Source organism: Aythya marila, assembly GCF_965140915.1.
Source record: "Aythya marila genome assembly, chromosome: 20".
NCBI lineage: Eukaryota > Metazoa > Chordata > Aves > Anseriformes > Anatidae > Aythya > Aythya marila.
Genome location: NC_139061.1, coordinates 5,314,915 through 5,333,544, shown reverse-complemented (window position 1 = coordinate 5,333,544; position 18,630 = coordinate 5,314,915). Strand labels below are relative to the sequence as shown.

The following is an 18,630-nucleotide window of genomic DNA, read 5'->3' as shown; positions in this document are numbered from 1 at the left end:
GCTGTTGTTGACCTCAGCTTTTGGACCAGAGTCTCTGCTTGGGGAGGTACACATAGGGTAGTAGGAAATAAGGAGTTGACAAATCTGGGGCCTTTCACTTGCTGCCTCTACTTATTGCAGAGGAGATGGTTTAAGTGCTGCAGAAAGTGGCTATGAGGGAGCAAGCTCCAGGAAAAGCTGCTTCTATCATTTTGCTAATCATCATTGAAGACCACCTGCTGTCACTGGATGGCAGGATAGATATTTTTCATCTTCCAGCCTTTGTAGTAGCTCTGTCATACAGATATGTATTTTTTTTGTATGTCTCAGCTGTGCGCTGTATAGAAAACCGTTATCTGTGGTGAAAATGAAAGGCAGTTCAATGGAAAATAACAGCCTGATTGTAGTGTTGCCTTTAGTTCTGTTGTCAAGTTGCCTCTCCTTATCTAGGAAATGTTATTTCAGTCTCATGTTATGTAAGTTAAAACCTGGCGCTTAGAAAAACTTTGAGGCTCCTCCTGAAGCATTACAAAATTCCAGAAACTGGGGAATCTGGTGGTGGTTTGAGTTTCTAGTATGTGTGAGGCTGAAAGGTGAGAGGAGCTAGGCTGAGAGCAGGCCTGTTCTGGCCAGGGATGATGTCCCTACCTCCCTCTGCAGGCTCTTGGAAAGAATGTTGTTGTCTGGCATACCCTGAAAGCGTAATTCTGTTAGAACAGGCTAACAAACATATCTGATGTCTATTTTGGCAAGCTGAGGGACAAGTGTTTGTAAAGAGAAAGTGTTGTGCTAGTCTGCCCTAGTTCAGTGATTCGCGTCAGGTTCCCAGTTCAGGGTGGTAAGAGATGTCACTTCTCTTGTGTGCTTTGAAACTGATGCCTCTGGATATGTTTCAGCTACAGGATGTTAAAACAGTGAAAGGTAAGTTTGCCTTGCTCTTTTGTAGGTCATTTTGCATCCATCCTATTATAAGGTGAATATGGAGTAGTGTTGCTCAGAGATGTGGATGGATTGGGTGGGGTAGGCTAAGAGATTAGCTGTAAAACCTACTGAATTTTTAAAGTTGTGTGGAAAACTATGCAGGTTTGAAATTCAGTCGTCTCATCAGAAAAGTGCTTCTAGCCTAGCCTTTGCCTGGTGCTTCTTTCCTTGCAAATGTAAGGGATGCTTACGTCTAAGCCTGATGGCTTGTGAAAAACAGGCCTTGCTGACTGTTCTGTTAAGTTTCATTGTTGACTTTTCCCATTATATTATCTTGCTCCTTTAAAACAGTAAGGCTGGAAACCAATATTGTATTTTATTCTGAAAGAAGCCTGTGGATGGTGAGAGATCCCTTTCCAGCACAGCTGGACTTTAGATTTGGCTGTTAAATCATGTTGAAGGAGGCTTTGCCTGGGGAGAAACAAGGGACACAGATCACAATTTTACTTTTTTGCAAGCTATCATAGCCTGAAAACATTCTGAGATGGTACAGAACATTTCTGTGAACCAGTAAGTTCCACCTTTTGTCCCCGCACTGAATTCACTGCCTTTTTTAGCACTTAATCAGAGAGAATGGCTTTTGTTTGAAATAAGAACAGCACGGTTCTGACCAGAGGTAAGACATTAGTGGCTAGTGGCACAGATTTGATGACTTTGTGTTCTGCCTGCCTGCAGGACTGTGAAGACCCAAACCCTCTCATCCGTGCCCTGGCTGTCCGTACGATGGGATGCATCAGGGTGGACAAGATCACAGAGTATTTGTGCGAGCCTCTTCGCAAGTGTCTGAAGGATGAAGACCCTTACGTTCGAAAGACTGCCGCTGTCTGCGTGGCGAAGCTGCATGACATCAATGCCCAGATGGTGGAGGACCAGGGCTTTCTGGATTCTCTGCGTGACCTGATTGCAGACTCCAATCCCATGGTAATGTACCCGTACTTCCCATGCACTGCCTGAGTTTGGAACAGGCAGATAATCAGGAGTGTGAAGGCTTTTTAATTGCAGCTGATGCACCGTGAGGAATGCATTGATTAGAGAAACACTGCTTAGGAAAATAGGACGTGGCTTCTGTTCTTAGGTCTGTTGGGGCTTTTGTCTGTTTTACCTGTCTTAAGTACTGCAGCAAGTTTAACCTCCTGGTAAAATGACTCAGAAAAACAGGGTGAGAAATATTCTTTTGGAGGCTGCTACTTTGGCTACAGCCCCTGGCTGTTGCCTTCTGCAGGCTTTGGCTCTTGGATTGAGAGAGTAGATGAATTCACTCACTAATCCAGATAAATCCACTGGCCTGTAATGAGTGAAGGGAATTGCTGCTTATGTTTTCAATGAAGTTAAATGAATTGCCAGAGAAGAGGTGGAGGTCAAGACCAAGAATTTCACAGGGGTAACTTACCAGCTAAATCTTGTTTTCACGGATAAGTGTCTATTTGCATATAAGCATTTTACGCTTATTTTGCAATTAAAAGATGGTGGACAATGGACTGAAGTGCCCCGATGCATAATCCTTTCATTCAGTGTGTTTTTCCTGTGATTTGCCAGAATTCAGTGAGCATACTGCTAACATTCTGATTCTACCAAGAGGGAAAACTTCTAAGATTTGGTTTAACTCAGAGTTTTAGGAAGTGACTGCTTTTTTAAGCTCTTCTAGAGTACAGATCTGATGGTCTCTGCTTAAAGACATCATTTCACATCATGAGGGTGGGTCTAACAACTCATTCTATGCTGCATGAATCAAACCATGTAAAGCAACGTGCTGTCTTGCTATAGCTATCTTTGGGCAGCTCTGGCTGAATCCAGTGTGGGTGGTGAGGTACCACCCCCTGCAGTAGAGAGCGAAGGCTGCTGTCTGCGTTTCTTATGGCTTCTTAGAAATAAAACCAAAGGTGTCTGGCTTTCACAGGCACAAGTCCGTGAGCAGTGGTGCATACCAGAAGATAGAGGTGCCTATTACTGCTGGTATCAGTCTCTTTTACAAGCTCTTCTCTTTTCATGCCTCCCCGAATTTATTATGCCAGGCTTCTGCGTGAATACTGATGACTACTTGAAGATGCTCTCTCTGTCTTGGTAATTTTGAGCCATAAGGAGAACACCTGCTTTTTATGAATTTGATATTGAGAGTGCCTTACAGCCTCTGAAGGTACTTGATTGGGCTGCTTTAACTCCACTTAAATACTGGCCCCGACCTTTACTGGTTCACGGGCCGTGATGGAGAGCTGTGGGCAGGCATACAACCTGCTTGTTTCCTAGCCTTGGTTCCAGCTTTCTAATTTCCTTCTCCTGATTCCAGCCACATGGATGTGAGTTGAGGAGCTCAGACTGAAGTGCTGCAGTCCTTAAGGAGAAATGAATAAGGTTTTGCTTGCCCTTTCTGCTCGTTGATCTCTGTGGAACTGTTTTGGTAAATGAAGCAGTGGCTGTTAGGAGAGAACCGATGTATATTTCGCAAGCACATTAACTGAACGCTGACTGAAATGAATGGAGAGAAAGGGAGAAATACCAAAGGGCAGTATATGCTTCATTTGATAAATAAACCAGCAAAAGTAGCGTAGGGATTCCTAATCAAACATCAGTACAACTAATGAGCTCCCTGGTGGTAATGAAGATGGTCTGGGACAGAAAATCTTTGCAGCTGGAACTCTGCAGGACCTGTATCATACCTACCTGCTTGCCCTGAAGCTGAGGATTCACAGCAGGAGAACACAATTTGGAGGAGCGATGGTGAGGAAGGAGGGAGGCCTGTGCTGTGTTTTCAGATCTTCCCATGCACTGGGAAGATTGTGTGACCAGCTTCCCAGGCAGACAGGGCATTCATTATGCTCTCGCTTTTTAAGCGTGCATGGGGAGAGATTTTTATCAGTTTTGGGGCCATTATAGATGCTGACTTAACACAGTATTTAATTTGGTTACAACTTTTAGTAGATACAGATATTCCTTCGAGTTAAATTTGCTGCTTTGGTCTCCTTTGTGCCTCTAGCACAGTTGCTCCCCCAAGCGCAGGAGTTATCCATGCCTAATTAAGTTCATCTTCTTAGTCAAGCTATCCAGCTCATTCCTGCTTTCTCCATGTGAAACTCAAGTGGGGGTTTGCTTGCCAAATAAATTATGTTTATGTGCAAGCTGGTATTTATCAAGGTATTACTCCATGTGGAAATCAGGTGGAATGCAGCCCTGCTTGGAGGCTTCTGTTAAGTAAAAAATGTATCAGTATCAGATCTCAAAAGAAAGATTAATGAAAAGAATGGTACAGATACATCCATCCTTGTGGCATATTCGTCTGTAAATGATGCCTCTCATTTATTGCAAGTTGTTAGCTAAACTCATTCATGTTTTTGTTATTTTAAATGCTTCTCTTCTTTGACATCTGGTGGAAACAGGCACATCAGACGTTTAATGAAGCAGAATGTTTTTAGACGGGAAATCCACACTTGCTCTGTCCTCTGAAAAATGAGGGTTTTTAGTAGGAGCTAAAAAAACCTCCTGTTGAAAAATAGTCCTCAAGAAGGTTTTTAGTCCTCTCCTGTAACTGGCTGCCTCTAGCACGTGAGCAGGCACTCGCTGCTCAAGCTGGGTGCTGTGCAGAATAACAGCTCCATCTGTGGCTTGTGATTGTGCAGGGATCAGTGTGTGAGCTCAAATCACCCTCCTCACAGAGGTGGCTGATGCTATGTTGGAGGTGACCTTGTCAGAAACACTCTTTTCATGTTTTTGGAACTAGCAGTTTATTATCACAGAATCACACAAAAAAAAAGGGACTGGGGATATTCAGGGCTGTCGAGGTGCTTCCTTGAAGAGGTGCAGGGCCAAATCCTTGCAGATGAGCTTGCTGTAGCTGTGATTCAAGGACTGGCACCTGAGCCTGGTAGTTCACTGCCTGCTTCTGCAGCATCCCTGTGGTAGCTTTGCTGCTTCTCCTGAGTGAATTAATGCAGACTCTAATCACGTCTGTATGCTATGGGTATATATGGCGAGCTACCATATGGGTTGGTGGCTTACTGCGTTTCAGCTGAGTACCCGAGATGTCTCTTTCTGTGGGCAGTGGGCCAGGAACACGTACAGTGACGTGGTTCAGTTACTGCGTGGTTACACTGCAGAAGTCTGATTAGGGATGGAGTCTTTAATCTCATTTTGCATGTGGGCCTAAATTGGTGGGGGCTGCCCTTTGTCACTTGGCATCCTGCTGAAGAGTTTCCCTTCACAGGGTGAATCCTTGCTTCTTCCAGATGTGTCTCAGGGCAAACACCTTCCCTTCACTGCTCAGTGTCTCCTCGTGTGAAGCTCAGCAGAACCAGGTCGGAAAGAATATAAAGCTAGGGCCTGGACTTAAGTGCTCTTGGACTTGCTCCATCCTAAGGGCTTTTCTTGCTGGTGGCTTTGGTATAGTTCAATCCGGACAGCCTGTGCTTCCCCTGATCCTCACGTTGCTCTAACAGAACAGTTTGAGGAGGACACCCCAGGATTTGTGTGTTCTCACACAGGATGGCAGATTTCTGCCCAATGCTGTTCACACCCAGCGTTAGCAGATGATAGTGAAGTGAGAGGGGTAGCTCTCTGATGTGGCTGTTTATGGCCAGGGGCTCTCTGAAGTATTTTGGAAGACAAACTTATTTTTTTTCATCCTGGTGTTTTGTTCTGACACTTGTGCATCGGACCCAGTGACTGATTGCCTGTCGTTAGAACACTGCGAGCTCTGAGCCCTGGTGATGGAGAACAGGACCACGAGATGGCAGCAGCTTAAAACAGAACCCAAGCTGTTTATAGTTGGACACCTTATTTTGTAACTAGTTCCCTTCTGGCTTTTATCACTGTGCTTCTTGTTTTTGCCCAGGAATGTAAATATTAGCAGAGAAACATAAGAGGAAATCCATCTTAAGCCTTACTGGTCTTTTAATATCTGAATGGAACAACATTTCCCTCTCCAAACACTTTAAATCCTTGACCTCCTAGGGTAACTATTAACCCGTGGAATGATTTTCTTGTCAATCTGTGTTCTCCATGAGGCTTCAGTTTGGTTGGTGTCACCTTCTCCCAGTTCTCTGGGTGCTATTGGATTTCTAATTCCTTGTTGCATTTCTTCTCATATTCTGCCTTGTCACCGTGATGCCCTGGATCGCAGCTTTCACAGGTGTGGCTGTTCTGCTCCTGTGTTTTCCTGGGCTGTGTGGACACACCACTTACTCGTTGTCCAGGAGCATGTCATGTTTTCCACCATCTGTGCATCCCCCCAGCTTATTGGCGAAACGCTGCTGTGAATCCATACGAAGTAAACTGAGATCACAAAACAAGCTGATTAGCAGAGGCACCGTGTGTGTAGAATACACTTGCTCTTTTGTTGTGCTTCTCTTTTTGCCTTTAGCGTTTAATAACACGCAGCAAGAAGGGAATCTATCGAGCCCTGGCAACCAGAGGAGACGAGGTTCCTCTTGATTTAGTCACAATCCCCTCTAGCAGCATCAAGTTTTGGACTAGGCTGAAAACCCATTGATCTGTATCACGGTGTTCTCTTCCTCTCCTGCTGTGACTGCAAGCCCTGTAGGTTCCTGCTCTGCCAACCAGAACTTCAGGTGTACGCTTGGGCTTCCTGGAAGACTTTATGGAGGAAGAGTTCTTTCTCCTGCTGTTTATATTCTTTCTTTTCTCCTGTTACTGGCAAGCTGCGTGTCCCTCTGGGGCCGGGTCTGAGGTATGGGCCTGTTCAGGAACAGAGGCAGCTTTTACCTCCTGGGCTGTCCTCTGCTGTGTGCTTTGCAGGAATTTTATTCCTCTTTTTGTGATAAAGCTGAGAAATGAACCCCTTGCCAAGAAGCTGGTGGTGGTCCTCTGAGTCCCAACAGGGTTTTGTGGGAAGCAGAGTTTGGGATGTGGGACTCTTCTTGTCCGACTGGGGGTGGAACACCACCTTTTTCACGGGTACAGGAGAGCTTTTGTCTCTTGGGGAAACTTGGACTTCTCACAGCTCTATTTTTTTCCCTCTTCAGCTGATGTTTTATGTAGTGCCAAGAGTGAACCGCTGCTCCCAGATGACTTTGAGATCCCTGCTTGTGCGAGCTGTAAGGACTGGAAAATTCACACTAGTGTGGAGCTGAACCCTGCTGGGAGCTGTGGGCTGTGCAGCGTGTCAGCAGCCTGGGGCTGCCCCCAGGACACCCTGCCTGCCTCACTGGGTGCAGCGTTTCTCTTCTTTTCAGCCTGGGTGTTGCAGTGAGGGCTGTCTCCTGGTGCCGCTCCTATGTGTAGGTTGTGGTGTGGTTTTTAAACATTTGTGGTGCTAGTGGAGCTAATATTTCCTTCTGGGAGACACCTCACGGTGTTGGCAGGCATCAGTAGGTGCAATTGTTGACCCAGTGTTGCGTGTACTAGTCGATGAGAACACTGCTTAGGGGCTAATTAAGTTGAGTGGCTCCACACTGGGGCTTTTTATAGGGTGCTCCTGCTGTTTACCTGAGGCTACTTGGGAGGGAGAGTAACGCTTTCTGCAGAGAAGCCAGACAGTAGCAAGCTGGAAATGAAATAGGGCCGGGTTGCAGAGCAGCGTGTACAAAACAGTGTTTTTCTCTTCCTTTTGGGTGCCCTCGCTCTGGCAGAGATGCGACAACGTTGTGTAATAACGCATGAATTTCCATGACTGCACCGAGTCTGTCCTCACAGACCCCTCGTTTATAAAGCCTAATTGACAAACTCATCCCTCACAGCTTGTCTCCTTGCAGTTGCTGCTGCCAGTGTGTCTAACTTCCAAAGTGTTAGTCCTGCTGATTAGACCCTTCCAGGATTTCTGGTATCAGTTAGGGTGCTGGGAAATTCTGTCAATGTGTGCCTAGATGTTAGGTTTTCCGTCAGAACAGACACTCCTAGCTATTGACAAGCACAAAGCACTGCAGCTATGATGTTTTGTTACCCCCCAGTTCTCCCTCCTTTCATGGCTAATTAAAGTTTTTGTTGATGTTGGGCTGGTGGCTCCCTTCTAAGAAGGCTGCTTGGTTGAGAGGGACCCCTGTTTGCCACTGGATGGTGCCAGTGAGAACCTCTGCAAGGGAAATTGCCAAAGGACTGACTAAAAAGCTGTAAAAGAAATGCTTCTGGTGTGTGATAGGTGCTTGGTCCTACAGTGGGTGGGAGAAGGTTGAAGCCAGGCTGGGGTCAGACCCCAGTGCTTTCTGGAAGAGGCTGAGGGGGTTGCAGATCCTCAGTGGCTTCCTGCAGAGCTTGGTTTCCTGCACTAGGATGCTCGATTGCACCAAGGAGAAACCCTTGGTGTTGAAGACATCCTTGAGCACCTTCCCACCCACCCACCATAAGGGGTTCGACAGCTGGGGGAGCGTGGCTTCCCATCTCACAGCTGACACATCCTGATCTTGCAAGGACAAGAGCAGGAGCAGTGTTTTAGCCTGCCACCAAGTAGTGTTCTTCTGCAGTGCTTTGTACGAAGTGCAGAAACCAGTTAGGGCAAGCACGCCATGAGAAACACATCACTTTGCCTTCCCTGCCATCGCCACCTCCAGAAAAATTCATCCCACTTGTGAAAAGCAAGCAGGAGGCCTTCCCCACCCCACCCAGGCAATTTCTGGCTCCCTGGGCAGGAGCTGATTGCTTTCCAGCAATATGTTTCCAGAGTTTTAGGCACTGAAGCACAGCCTGCTGGAACGAAAGCTGTGGAAGACGAACGACTTCCTGAGAACCCTGTCACAATTGGAGCTGGACAGGTGAGCTGTTCCTTCCCAACACTATGCAGAGACTGGAGATGTTTTAGTCTCCCAGATGTAATGCTCTACACACGTTACATGCATTGTGAGATATTCATGCAGGCTCTCTGACTTGCCTGCTTGGGCCATTTAAATGAAAGGTGGTGCCTGGCTTTCTTGAGGATGGGAGCCTCCAGCGAGGTGGGGAAGGCTGCCTTTCCTCAGCATCTTTTCGAAGCCCCTTGATTTTTCTTCCTTCCTTTCCTTTCCTCCTTCCTTTAACAGAGCAGTGAGCTGAAGGTTCCTGCTATGCAGCAGAACGTTGTATTTCATTAACCACATTACACACTTGGTTTAATTTCCAATTAGCCTGGGCTGCTAGTGAAATAATCTGATTGCTTGGGCTGTTCGGTGTTCTAGAGCTGCCGAGCATCCTTCCTGCCCCCCGAGCCCCTTTTCCATGTGGGTTGATAGGCAGACACTCAGGTTTTCACCCACCCCCTTTCCTCCTTGTCGATGTTTTTGATGCCATTTGCTCTGAGCTAAAGGTTTGAGCTGCCAGAAGGAATAACTGGCAAACGAGAGCTCCTACCTCTGCAGCGCTGCGCGAGGTCGGATCCGGTCTCCTGGGCTGCGGAGGGGGGAGTTGTCTGTACGTGGGTTTAAGTTGGGTTCTCGCTGAAACTGTAATGCAGTTTTAAGTGCAGGCTTTCATTTTTAATAAGAGCCTGCGAGATTTAGTTATCCTGCTCCCAGTGACACTGCTCCGAGAGTCTTAAGTTTGGTGGGAGATTGGAGCCAAGAAGCAGGGTGATTGTCATTCGGCTCAGCTGTGCTCCGAAGGGATGGTGCTGTGACTGCCTCTGAATAATGCTGAAATGTACCCGGGGTGGATGGATATAAATCAGCAAGCCAGCGAGCTCTGATGGTGATTGTTATTACTATTTAATCTTCAATCTGTTCTGCATTTGTACTTTCGGGTTATTTTTTAGGCTGGTTCTTATTGAAAGACTGTATTTGTAGTGAGTCAGGTGAGGCGTTCTGCCATGCACATCCCTGTATACGTGGTCTTATTTCAGCTTTTATAAGACACGGCTTATTTGTCCCATTTTTCTACATTTTATTATTTTCTAAAACAGTGCTTTTCAGTGTTTTTACTCCATTAATCTTTCCCTCAGACTTGTTACGCATTTGGATTAAAAAATTGCAGTTAACTTACAAGCTTTAGCCTTTAAAAATGATGATTTCTATTTATTCATTGTCTTGGGCCCCACTTCTGTGACTAGTGGCCTGTTTTTTCATGGCTTTTGAGAACTAGAACACTACACTGGATGTTAGGTTGTCCTTTGAGTTTGCTTCCAATATGTGGAATAAGTCTTCTAGCTCTCAGCTGGTTTCTCATCAACTGAACTCGTTGAGTGTTTTGAGAAGCAGAGGATGCCCTGCAAGGAGCTTAGGGCTGGCTCTTTCTCCTCAGCCAAGGTATGGCATCTGCTGTGAAACGTCTCCAGTTCAGTGGTCTGACTCTTGTTGTTCTATACCAAAAGTAAAGCTCCAGCTTTATTTATAATTTGTCTCTCAGTATCACCATCTTTGCTACTTATTTTCAAGGTGTCAGCCTTGAAAACCTATTTTTCAACTGACACGTCGCTCGTTTTATCACCTTGTTCTTTGCACTTGCTGTTTGGTGCAGCTGGACTTCGTTATCTTGCGTTGCTGTGCTCAAGACGGGGGATCAGCAGAGCTGAAGACAAACCTACAGCTTCGAGGCTGAACCTTTCTTTGGCTAAGTCCTGCTGAAGTTGGTGGGGTGCTGGTAATGTTGCTACTTACAGAACACTTTTTTTCTGAATATTTCCAGTAACATGGACGTGTTTGCCAGAGCATACCAGTTAGTTCCCCAGGTGATGTAATTGTTGTAATTCATGAAGCCAGCGGCAGTGCCAGTGAGGAGAGGTGAGCGTGTCTACTTGAACCAGTGTTTATGTTGGACCGCTTCCTGAAATCTGTTTTCGTTTCAGCTGTGCTGTGGCTGTGTAAAAAGCCTTGAAGATGCTAATTATTTTTGTTGGCATACCATAACATATCAATATGTTCAGTGTGAATCGCCAGCAAGTATTTATTTATTTATTTTTAAATCAGCGTTGCTTAAAGTTTGTTGAAGACACTCCCCATCCCCTTCCACCTCCTCTTTAGGTTCATTATCTTGTCACCATGCTGACAGCGGCGCTGTCCTGCTCAGGTAGGAGGTGAGGACAGCGGTGGTTGTGGACTATGAGATTGTATCTGCCAGCCAGTCTGGCAGAACCGAGCTGCCACCAAATGTTTCAGTCCCTCCCAGTCCTTTTTCTAGCACGTTTTAGGGTGCAGCCTGGGGTCTTCTTGGGCATCATGCAGTCTGATGTTCCTTCTTTTGGATGCTTTTAATGAAAATCTGACACACTTGATCCAGCGGGTTGCCATTTAGTGTCCCATCCTCAGCTGGATTTGGATACTTGCGTTCATACTGCCCTGCTAGTTCCTGAAAAGAGACCCAAAAATCCTAAAAGCAGGACGTTGGTTGAGGTCCCTGCGGTGCAGGCGACCCAAGAAGCAGCATTTCTGTTCAGCTTGTGCCTGTGGCAAACCCCAAGGGACAGACTTGGCTTAGCCTGCCAGGGAGGAGACAAGTGCAGCTGCTTTGACTTGTACTTGCCCCAGGGCTTGGGATATCCACGAGGCCTAATTACTGCCATGAAGTTAGTGCTTGGCAGCATGAGTTCATTTGCAGAAGCGCAGCCCTGTGCCTTAGTGCAGCTGGCAGGTAGCTTTCTGCAGTGCTTTCATTCTGTCCCTTCCTTTTTTTTTTCCCCCCTAAGTCCTCATTTTGTTTTATAAGTGCTTTTTCATAATGGTTTTGAATTTTTAAGTTGCTTTTGTGGTTTGTTTTCACTTGCAAATTTCTGAAGTTTAATGAAATTAGAGCTGTCTCTTCAGTTTTATGCTGCGTCACATTAACCATTCAGGAATTAGGCAAATTAAATAATGGCAATATCTTAATAAGTAACAGCAGCATATCTTAATAAGTAACTCATTAAAACAGCACAGGAAGACAGCAGTTCTGATTGCTAATGCTTTTGGTGACAGAAGGCTCATTCAGCTAATGAAATTCATAAAATCTTGGATCAGAATCCTATCTGTGACCTCTAGGTGTGAAATGCAAAACAATCAACATTGCTGTGCCTGCGCGATGACTTTGGAATAGATTCGCTTAATGACAATGCAGCCTCTCTTCTGGTCGCACTGTTCTTGTGTTGTGTGCTGCATCAAAAACCTCTTCAGTCATCCGAGAAACACGAGATTTTTAATAACATCTCTGCCTTAATTCCGTGGAAAATCCTACAAGGCTTCATCTGAGCAGGTTTGCCTTTTGAGTTGGGGATGACATGGTATATACACCGTAGAATATCCTAACAATGCCTCTTCATTGGGTATATCAGTTCTGTGTGTCAGACTCAGGTTTAAATCCCTGTTCTAGTTAAACAAATGAAACGTTTATTCTCGAAGGGAACAAATAGAAAAATCTTCTATTTTTGTGTATGAATTCTGCAACTCTTCTATTTTAAAGGTCTTCGTGTGGCATCTGTTAAAATAACTTCAGAGCTTGAGCATGGAAGTAGGAATCAGAAGCTTGTATTGCTTCAGACTGTGCCCTGGACCTCCTCAAGGAAGCACATTCCTTTCACCCATGCGAAGAACAGGGAAGACTTTATAGTGTCTTAAGTACAGCAAGAACGTTTTCAATGCTGAGTTGTGCTTTAGCAGGACTCCATAAAGTGCCTCGCAGCCTGTTGGGTTCTATGGAGACTATTTGCGATTGAAAGATGCCTTATTAAAAATATAATGGGAGCTGGCCATCGTAGGGAAATTGTGGGTTTGCTTTCCAACGGAGTGACCTGGCAGAATTGCTGCAGGGCTAAAGGCCACCTGGCACCTGCCTTCTCTTACAGGGGAGGTGGTTCTCATTTCTTGGATTGCATTAAGCCGTGTGTCACAGGGCTGCCAAGGGGAAATCAGGCAAGAGGCATCCCTCCCTGAATGAAAGCAATGAAAGGTTTTGAGACCTTGGCTGTGTCAGTTGAGCATCTGGTGGAAGAGGGGGGAGATGAAGCTTCCAAGGTGGAAGCCTGGAGCCTGCAGAAGGTGAGATGTTCTGCTCCATCCCTGTGGGCATCCTGATGCCATCTCTGGCTCCTTCTGCTGCGAGGTCTCCTGTGAAGTCATGGTCCCAAGTCCCCGTTCTGTCCAGGGACATCTTTATCTTTTGCCTGTGATAGACGAAACCATTTTCAGGCTGTAACTTCTCTAGCAAAATGCTCTTTACACCTGCGCTGACTGTCCATGTTTCCCGTGTTTGTCAGCAGCCCCCTCCTGCTGTGCTGCTGTTCTTTCACTTCTTCCCCAAGAGACTTCACATTTTGGCAAAGAGTAAGGCTGCAGTCGAGCTGTGGGCTCTCCAAGTTTTTGGAGGTTGTACTGGGTCTCTGAAGGCTCTGATGACTGACATGGTGGCTGCTGCGAGCAGGCACCAGGATCTCCGTGTTTTCCCCGTGAAACCCATGCTAAGCTCAAGCTAATCCCCATCAAGCCTCTGAAGACATGCTAGCAGGGAACACATCTCCTTGTCTCCTCTCCTCCCAGGTGGTAGCGAACGCCGTCGCTGCTTTGTCGGAAATCAGCGAATCGCATCCCAACAGCAACCTGCTGGATCTCAACCCTCAGAACATTAACAAGCTGCTGACAGCTTTAAATGAGTGCACGGAGTGGGGCCAGATCTTCATCCTGGACTGTCTGTCCAACTACAACCCCAAGGATGATCGTGAAGCTCAGAGGTATGTTGGATCCCGCTCTCTGCGCGGGCCACCTGGGGTTATTTGGTAGAAGAGCACTTGCAGACTTGTGGCAGTGTCACCTCTCTGAAGAGGGCTTGTGTTAACAGGGTCTCTGTGTTCAGGGCTGTAGCAGCACAAATAACACTTGAAGTACAAGTAGCTTAAGGAGGCAAGTTTGGGGAATTTGGGCTGATGCTGGAAACCTGCCTCTTCCCTTTGCAGAACCAATTTCTTTTGTTGGCTGACTTTTTTTCTCCTCTCCCTTTAAACGGCCAGACCTTACTGAAATTGACCCTACGAAGAAAGCACCAGCCCAAGACCAACACTATAACAATGTTAGACCCATCTGGAAGCACTATTTGGGGGGTTTCCTGCTCTAAAGCAGAGCTTTCAAGTCTTTTCTGCTAATTTGAGAGGCAAAAAACCCTTAGGTTTGGGGGCTTCCATACTACTGCAGGTCTGAGGCTGGAAGGTTTTTCTTTTTTCCCCACTAAAAGCTAGTCTGTGATAAAAACTAAAGGTAATTTTTAAAAAAAATACTTATCTCTCCAAATTCTCCCTTGTGCTTCTACTTTTAGTTCTAATGACTAAAGCTATATACAGAGACCTTAGGTTTACCTAGTATTAATTCACACACTTCAAGCCTCCTCCTGATCTGTGTCCAAAATTGCAAAAAGTCAGATTTTGTACCCAAGAAAACAAGGAACAAGCAAGGAAAGTTACTTGGAATCAGGGAATTCTCAGACTTGATTTCATGTAAAAAGTGGGATGGAGGGGAAGGAAGGGGCACGAGCCCACAGGAAAAATGTGATCGGGCCGTCTGTGATTTGCTGGGTTTCTTTGGTAACTGCTTTTTTGAAAGGCACATCAGATAATCCACTTTTTTAAAAAGGCCTGCCAGTAGCCTTGCTGATTTTTCCACCTCCCTCCCCCTTGTGCTCGAAGAGGCAGTGCCAGAAAGCAGATATTAATGAGTGCTAGAAACCTGCAGAGATCTCCGGGGTGCCAGGCTGGTATTGTCCTAGCTCTGTCAGAAAGGGACCACTAGTCTGAGCAGCTGTGAACATGTCCCAGTTCCTCAGCCTTAATTCAGCTACAGTGGAGTGTAAAACTGGCTGGGCAGTAACAACTTCTCCTCCTTTCTGTGGAGTTTGACTCCTAGAGCCTGTCTTACTGCAGACAGGAGAACGGCAGCACCTGCTTTCTTATAGTGCTCTCGTTTACAGCACAGCCCGTGCCACTGCCCCTGTGCATGGAGAAACTGAGGCACGGAGCAAGGAAGCAGCTTTGGCTTGCAAGACCTCAAGCAGTGGAAGTTGGGGATGGCCTCTGGCTCACTTCCAGCCTCTTGTGCTCTTCTCTTAGCCCTGCTGCTTCCTTTCCAGAGCAGCTGAAAGCAAATCTTTCAGATGAAGAAACTTTAGGGAGGCACAGATGGGAAGAAGATTGTTCTGGGTTAGCAATATGCAGGAGGGGGTGGGAAGAAACTTGACAGATGCTGTAAGAAAGACCATATGAACCCAAACTTCCTTTCTGCTTGGCTTGGGTTGTTTAGGATGCTGTTGACTATAGGATCTACTGAGGCAAGTAGTGAAGCTGAGACTTGGGAGGATATTTAGGTCACTCTTTGCCTGTATCTCCAGAGCGATGGAAATCTTCTTTTTTTGCAGAAACAAATGGCTGAAATGACAGCAACCTCCCCCCAAGCAAGCCAGAAGCGTGTATCACCTCTGAGTGATTCTATGGGGGCTGAAGTGTTTTTTCTGGTAGCGGTTCTGTTAAAGTTGTGCTTGTAAGTGACAGACAAGATCACAGAAATAGGAAAGAATACCACGAGGCAAAGGAAGAGAAAGCTAATAACTGAATGTGCGTTGGGACTTCAGTGCTGAGAACTGGAAGAGTTTCTGAGCTAGCTGTAGCAGGAGAGAAACCTGGAGCTGTGAAAGAAGTCGTTCTTGTTTGCTTCCCGCTGTGTTCAGGAAAGCAAGGCTGCCTGTTCTTGGTAAACAAAACCGAGGCAAAGAAGGGTCTGAGGAAGCTGTCTTCAGCCATGCACGATCTCCTAAGTTCAGATAAGATCTGAAATATTTGACATTTCTGAAATAACTTCAAACCCTCTCTTACTCCTCTGTTTCCAGTATTTGTGAACGGGTGACCCCTCGGCTGTCTCACGCCAACTCGGCAGTGGTGCTGTCAGCAGTGAAAGTGTTGATGAAGTTCCTGGAACTTCTGCCCAAGGATTCTGACTATTACAACATGCTGCTAAAGAAACTTGCCCCTCCGCTGGTTACCCTGCTGTCTGGAGAGCCTGAAGTTCAGTATGTTGCCCTGAGGAACATCAACTTGATTGTGCAAAAAAGGTAAAACCTTGAAGGAGTGTTACTCCTGGGTGTGTTATCTCAGGCCTTCAGGTATTTCCACATACACCGAACTGCATTTAATCCAGTTTCAGCCCTTTCAAGGGATGGATTAAGCAGTCTTGTGACTCTGGTGGCTTACATAAGTTGTCTTTGCAGCGCACTCGTGATACCAGTGTCATACAGTGCTTTTTTACCTGCCTCTCTCTTTGCTGCCTTTTTAAGCACAGCGAGAAGTGTCCTCCTACTACACTGTAAATCAGATTTCATAGAGGGAGGAGGGTGTAACTGCAGAGGTTGTAGTGACCTGTAGAAACTCAACGTCCTTTATGCTATTTGCTCTTGAGCATAGAACCAGACTTGTGATATAATGATGTACAGTGGGTTGGTTTTTTAACCAGTTTACCTCCACTCACATGCCTGGGTACTGTTGGTCCCTACTGGAAAGGTGGGATGACACCTTTTTACCTTTAACTTTTTACCTGTTTTTTTCCTATTTTTTTTTTTTTACCTGATAACATTCATGGAAGAGCTATTGTGCAGTGGCACCAGTATCTTCTAAGTGAAAGCAGACAATGAGTTTGTCAGTCAGCAGGTTCTGCCTTAAGATAAGGGTGTTACACTTTCACTGAAAACACTGATGTCCACTGACTGCCCAAAATGCTTGGCTCAGCAATTCAAATGGACGTGGAGACATAGATATGGTTAGATACACTTAAATTCTGTATTTTGTATTTAAATAATTTTCTCTAGCCTGCTAACTTCCTTCATATTGTTGTTTGGTGTGTGTCTCAGACAAAATGACACCATTCTGCTTTAAAGTGAAAGTCTAGGTAGATTTCTAAACCGAAGGTACCTTTAGTTAGGATAGAGCCCACTGTTTGTACCAGTCTTGGGTGAGACAACATTTTGTTTCCTTCAGGCCTGAAATCCTGAAGCAGGAAATCAAGGTGTTCTTCGTGAAGTACAACGACCCCATCTATGTCAAGCTGGAGAAACTGGACATCATGATCCGCCTGGCTTCTCAAGCCAACATCGCCCAGGTCAGCTGAAATTATAATGAATCCTGCATCTGTTCTGGGGAAGGTCCTGGGCAGAGGATGTGTGCGGCTATTGCCAGTGTCCTGGCTGTTAGACATCACTGTCCCTCTGCTCTTTGCAGCTGCTTAATGGAAAGTATTGCCTAAATTACGGAGTTGCCTCCGTAATGTAACTGGAGGTACCAGGAGTCGTGACAATTAGGCAGATCATCTCAGAGATTACATTTCCAGGAGAGCTGATGTCTCCTGTCAAATGAGTCACTGCTAGAGCTGAGGTTAGAACGAGAGGCTTGTTTCAAGTGAGAGAGGTGTGCCTGTAATGGAGGCATTCAAAAAGGTCAAACATTACTGAAGTGTGACTTTCAAGTGTATTAGTTAAATTATTACACCCTTGTACAGGCATTCTTCAGAGCTACAATAACCTTTATTTTAACTTAACTTGCTTCCAGGGTGGAAACTTCCCAAAGCTAGAGATAAACTAAGTTGAGACCACTTTACAGTACAGATTCTTTTGGTTTTAATGTAGTTTAATTCAAATTCTGAAAAGAAAGGAAGCATTCTCAAATGCCACCCTGGTTGCAAGGCCTAATGGTAATGCAGAATGAGTAATGCATCTGGCTAATGCTCTTATTGTCCTATCATAATTGTCAAAAAGCAACTTCATTTAATGTGACGTTTTTAAGCAGCTCTCTACAGCTCTCTCCTCTGTTCTTTGGGATTATTTTTTTTGTTTCCCTTGTTTGTTTTGGAACAGAGCAAGGTAATTCATGCCCCTTTTGTGATGGGTACATGGAAAACATTTTAAAAATCAGTTTGCATGAGAATGTATTCAGAATTTTCTATGTGTTCTTGGTAGGCTCCGTACCAATTTTAATGCATAATGTTTAGATAATGCAAGTTGTTTGGATGAAAGGCAGTAGTGTCTGGGGGGCACAGTCTGGAACTGGGATCTGCAGAGTAATAAATAAATCCTTTCCTGGTTCTAAAGAGGCATTCCCAAAAACAACCTAAGCTTTGTCAGAAATACGCCCTGAAATGAGACCCACTGAGAGCAGGCTTCCACTCTCTTCCTCCCCATGCAGCTTGTCAAGACGCTTAATCTGCATGCCTGCACTAGACCAAGGCAGCAGAGTACTTGTGTCTGAGGTGCTCAGACTCGAGCAGCATTTGGACAGCATAAACTACCAAACCTGGGTGCTAAGTACTGTGCAGTGTAGATCATCCAAGGCAATAATAAAGCTTCAAAACACAGATGTCCCGTCTACTCCTTGTAGATTTATTTGTCTGCAGTCTGGCCCTTCAAGGCCTCTTTATCTTGTCATTGTTCTGAGGAATTGGCATTTGCTATAGATTTTTCAAACAACTGTCTTGCTTTGTGCTGTTCGGTTCTCCCTTGCAATCTATTGGTGACATCAGCGTGAAGTCCCTGATGTCATGTGTGAGAAACTGAAACACGGGATTTTGAGAGGGTATAAATTGCATAGGGTCTTTTTTTGTAATCGTGTTTAAAGTGATTTTATTTAAGATAAATTGGGTTTTTATTTAGAGGTGTGTAAGACCCCAGTAGGTCTTGGTTTAAGCCCTTGTTCAGTTTCCATTAGTCTCCAACCACCAGAAGAAATCTTACCGGGGAGAAAATCTTTACATTGTTTTTAAATCTGTAGAGATGTTTCAGGATGTCTTTGGATCTCCTCCTCCTCCTCTTTCCTGATCCAGCAGGGATCCAGGG

At 45.5% G+C, this 18,630-nt stretch overlaps 1 protein-coding gene across 4 annotated transcripts in view; it reads left to right on the top strand.

Annotated features, from left to right (window-relative positions):
• The window catches only part of AP2B1 (adaptor related protein complex 2 subunit beta 1), a 78,580-nt gene that overhangs the window by 12,128 nt on the left and 47,822 nt on the right, over positions 1-18,630 (top strand). For all 4 annotated transcript variants that reach the window (XM_082776287.1, XM_082776289.1, XM_082776286.1 and 1 more), the window contains exons 5-8: positions 1,636-1,881; positions 13,314-13,504; positions 15,643-15,864; positions 16,784-16,904. In XM_082776287.1, the coding sequence (XP_082632413.1) occupies positions 1,636-1,881; positions 13,314-13,504; positions 15,643-15,864; positions 16,784-16,904 (780 nt within the window). The remainder of the gene's footprint in view (positions 1-1,635; positions 1,882-13,313; positions 13,505-15,642; positions 15,865-16,783; positions 16,905-18,630) is intronic.